At 31.4% G+C, this 3765-nt stretch overlaps 1 protein-coding gene across 1 annotated transcript in view; it reads right to left on the bottom strand.

Annotated features, from left to right (window-relative positions):
- The window catches only part of LOC107630803 (protein HOTHEAD), a 7696-nt gene continuing 4174 nt past the window's right edge, over positions 244 to 3765 (bottom strand). Inside the window, exons 3-6 of the mRNA XM_016334049.2 lie at positions 3257 to 3558; positions 1730 to 2118; positions 880 to 1445; positions 244 to 548 (exon numbers count right to left, since the gene is read on the bottom strand). Of these exons, the coding sequence (XP_016189535.1) occupies positions 482 to 548; positions 880 to 1445; positions 1730 to 2118; positions 3257 to 3558 (1324 nt within the window). The 3' untranslated portion in view covers positions 244 to 481. The remainder of the gene's footprint in view (positions 549 to 879; positions 1446 to 1729; positions 2119 to 3256; positions 3559 to 3765) is intronic.

The following is a 3765-nucleotide window of genomic DNA, read 5'->3' as shown; positions in this document are numbered from 1 at the left end:
AGTAAGTATTTTCAATAATATTAAGTGTTGTCGGAGTATATGAAAATTTTTGCTGTATTCCATTCATATTGTTACGCATTAATAAGGTTGAGAAGAGGGAAGTTGTTTCAAAGAATATAAATTTTTAAAATTTTAAACAATAAATAACCCTCCTTTTTAATGTATCACAAGATATATAAAAATAAAACAAAACAAATATTTTCTTTTATTCTTGAAACACCTAAGAACTTCTGATATTCAACATATAATAATTATGGAGAATCTTTCCTTATATTGGATTAATTGAAAGCGGTATGACCATGATGATATTGTTCAATTTCTTGTTTTTCTCATGTCACTCACAAACTTTATAAATTGATCTGATATTCTCACAAGAATTGTTTTTACATCTTTGTGCACTCAGTAGGTGTAAGTGGCACCTTTTGCTGAACCACTTATATGAAGGAAACAAAAAATACATTCTACCCGACTTTATTATAAATTACACTCTCCCCATTCCATCAGCATCAAAAGCAAGCCTCTCTTTCAACATTTTAACTCCCATGTACCTGCACCAAGACCAAATTCAAAGGAAGGGGGAACATGGTTTTGTTGACGATAACATATATCACCATTAATAATTTGGATTAGAATTCTCTTGTTTAATTTATCATTTTTATTTCTCCAATAATATTGATTAGGTTATTTTTTAAAAGAGTAAAAGGTCAAAATATTGACATTTTTGCTTTTAAATTCACAAGGTAATTTATTATCAAAATGTGTAGATAAATAAGGGAATAATATACAATTTTAGTATCACTTTTATTTTTTGATGTATGGGTTAAAATATAAAATAAAATAAAACAAATATGAGTAATTGTGTCATGGATGATTATTTACCTGCCAAGCATCATGACGGTGGCCTGAGGATTAGTTCCAGGAGAATAGTTAAAAGTTGAACCATCAATAACCCTTAATGCATCGACACCAAGAACCTTATAGTCGCTATCAACAACCCTGCCAACCTGGCAGCCGCCATGGTAATGCCAAATGGTCATGACGGTGTCCCGGCAGAACTGCTCCAACGACAGCGAAGAGTTCGAATGGCGAGGCAGCAGGTTGACGGGGGAGTTAGCGGTCATGTTGAGGAGCACGGGGACCGGCATGTTGACGTAGCGGAAGGGGGCGAAGGGCTTCGAGTCGATGACCTTCTCGATGGTTCTTAATCCTTGAACGCAGCGCTGCAGGTCGCGCGGTTCTTTGAAGTAGTTGAAGGTAACCGAAGGGTTGTCGTTGGGATTTAGGGTTCTCAACTCCATGTGGCCTGTTGAGATTGGACCCATGATTTTTTCCAGGATGAATCCTCCCCTGAATGCTGCGTGGTCCAGTGTGTCCATCATTTCTATTGCTTTTGCTAGTGCTTCGGGACTTCTTTGCTTTGGAGGCACTGTGGAAAATTGACCAATCTGCATTTTACACCATCTTTTAGTTATATCTAGCTAATTGATCTAAAATGAAAAAAAAATAATAAAATGAACAGATAAAAGTCTAATTAATCTTGAATTAAAGTAGTAAAATTCACATATCATAAAATTTATAAATTCAATAATTATTAACTTTTTATTTTATCATTTTATATGCATTTAGATGCTATTAAATTGTAAGAAAAAAATATTTTAACATAATAAAAAGAGATAAAAAAAAAAAAAAAAAAAGTTGCACGAATGAACAATATAGTGTTTTTAATTACCTTGGGGGAGAACATTCCGAAATCTCTGGGTGAGGTGCCGCCAGCAAAGTTTTCTCCGCTGGCAGCTTCAATGTAGGTGCCGAATTTGGTGATGCCGACGACCTCAATGAGGGATACCTCAACGGGCACCGGAGAAGGGATGAAGACGGCATTCATCGGGTTATCGGACATTCCTTGTCCTACCAATGGCTGCTCCAACGTTACATTTATGTTGTGGGCCCGAAGTTGCCTTTCAGGCCCAATTCCACTTAGCATAAGAAGCTGTGGGCTTCCAAGTGCACCGGCTGATACAATTATCTCGTTCCTGGGCCCTCTCCTAAGGTATGCCCTGTGTTTGCGCCCTAATGCGTCTCTGAACACTACTCCTTGGGCCTTCGGCCTTGACCCACCTGATTATTGGTTTTATTACTCAAATCACTCAGATCGAATGAAAAGAATTTTCCTAAACTAACAACGACAATATAACTCTGAAAAGATATCACCACAAATAATAAAAAAAAACTCGCTGAAAATTAAAAAACTACTATAAAAATAATTAAATATTAAATATATAGATTAATTATCATTTTTTTTGTTAACATAAAATTTTTTAGTTTATTAGAGTATATTTTTATCATATTTTAAAATTATTTGAAAGTATTTTTGTCAATAACAAAATTGGAGGCATTCTTGTCAACCACAAAATATTTTTGGTGGTTTATTCAAATATATATTATTAAAAAAGATATTTTAAAGATCAAATTTTGATTTGATTTAATTTTTTTAAACATAATTAGAAAACTAAGATATTTTAATTTTTAAATGTTTGTAATTTTATACTAAGTGGATTTTTTTAAATGACCAATTTTTAGAAAGATTGAAAAAAGAGGTTTAAGGATCAAATTTCGTTCTTATTTTTTTATACAATTTTTAAATAGTTATTCAAATATTTTTACAAAATTTAAATAAAATATTCAAATTACTTGTTGAATAGAAAAGACATTTGCCATTTGTGTTTATTATTTTTGTCATATGTTAACATTGTTTAAAGATATATTTGTAATTTATATGTTTCGAAATTATTTTTATCAACAATATAAATTTTGTGTATTATTTTAGTAATTTCTCAAAAAAAAAAAAATCCAAGGGCATAAAAGATGGGAAAAAATAGAAGGGAGGAATGATCATTGTATTGAGTTTTTCAAAACTGTTGAACAGCTAACTTTTGTTAGAAATGCAGTTTCCCTAATTTTTGTTAAAAAAACATCATAAAAAAAAATCAATCAATTTTTATATAACATTAACAAAGTATAATAATTTTAGGCTTAGTCTAATAATTTATTTTATTTAAAAAATAAAATATAATTTTTTTTTTTAATATTTTCGTTCACTTAAATTTTCCACTTTTATTTTACACCACGTAATAATTTTAGTAAATTATTAAACACTACTTCTTAAATAGTTAGCTCTGTCTCTACTAACATGATGATATATATATGGGATCTTAAAAGAAAAAGATTATTGATTTGATGGATTCTTTGAACGCACCTTTAGTACGAAACAATATCCTATGAACGCTGGCATGCAAGAGGACAGTGATCCGAGAAGGGTTTGCATACTGCAAAAGATCAGCAGAAGTGTGCCTGTATCCATTTTGGTCAAAAATGGTGCCACCAACCTTAGTCCCATAAATATGGTCGTAAGTGAAGCCATTGTTGGGGACCACACCTACCTCCAACAGTCCATCCCTCACCGCTGATTGCCATTGCTGAACCTTTGGCTCAAATGCTACCTTTTTCTCAACCCATCTGTATGCTTCATTCACTGCCCTTCCATCCCATCCCGCTTCCCTAGCAATACCAAAATCATAACAATAAATGAAATAATGTATGCTCAGCTTACTTTTTTAGGTTCAATTAATTTGTATAGTTAAAAAAAAATATTATATGCGCACCATAAATTAGTTACTATATATTTGTATATAAAATTATTAATATATGTCTTATTTAATTTATTTTTAATATATATTTTATATTTTAATATGTATTTTATATTTA

This window comes from Arachis ipaensis, chromosome B01 (assembly GCF_000816755.2).
Source record: "Arachis ipaensis cultivar K30076 chromosome B01, Araip1.1, whole genome shotgun sequence".
Lineage (NCBI taxonomy): Eukaryota > Viridiplantae > Streptophyta > Magnoliopsida > Fabales > Fabaceae > Arachis > Arachis ipaensis.
This window is presented reverse-complemented; position numbering and strand designations above follow the sequence as displayed.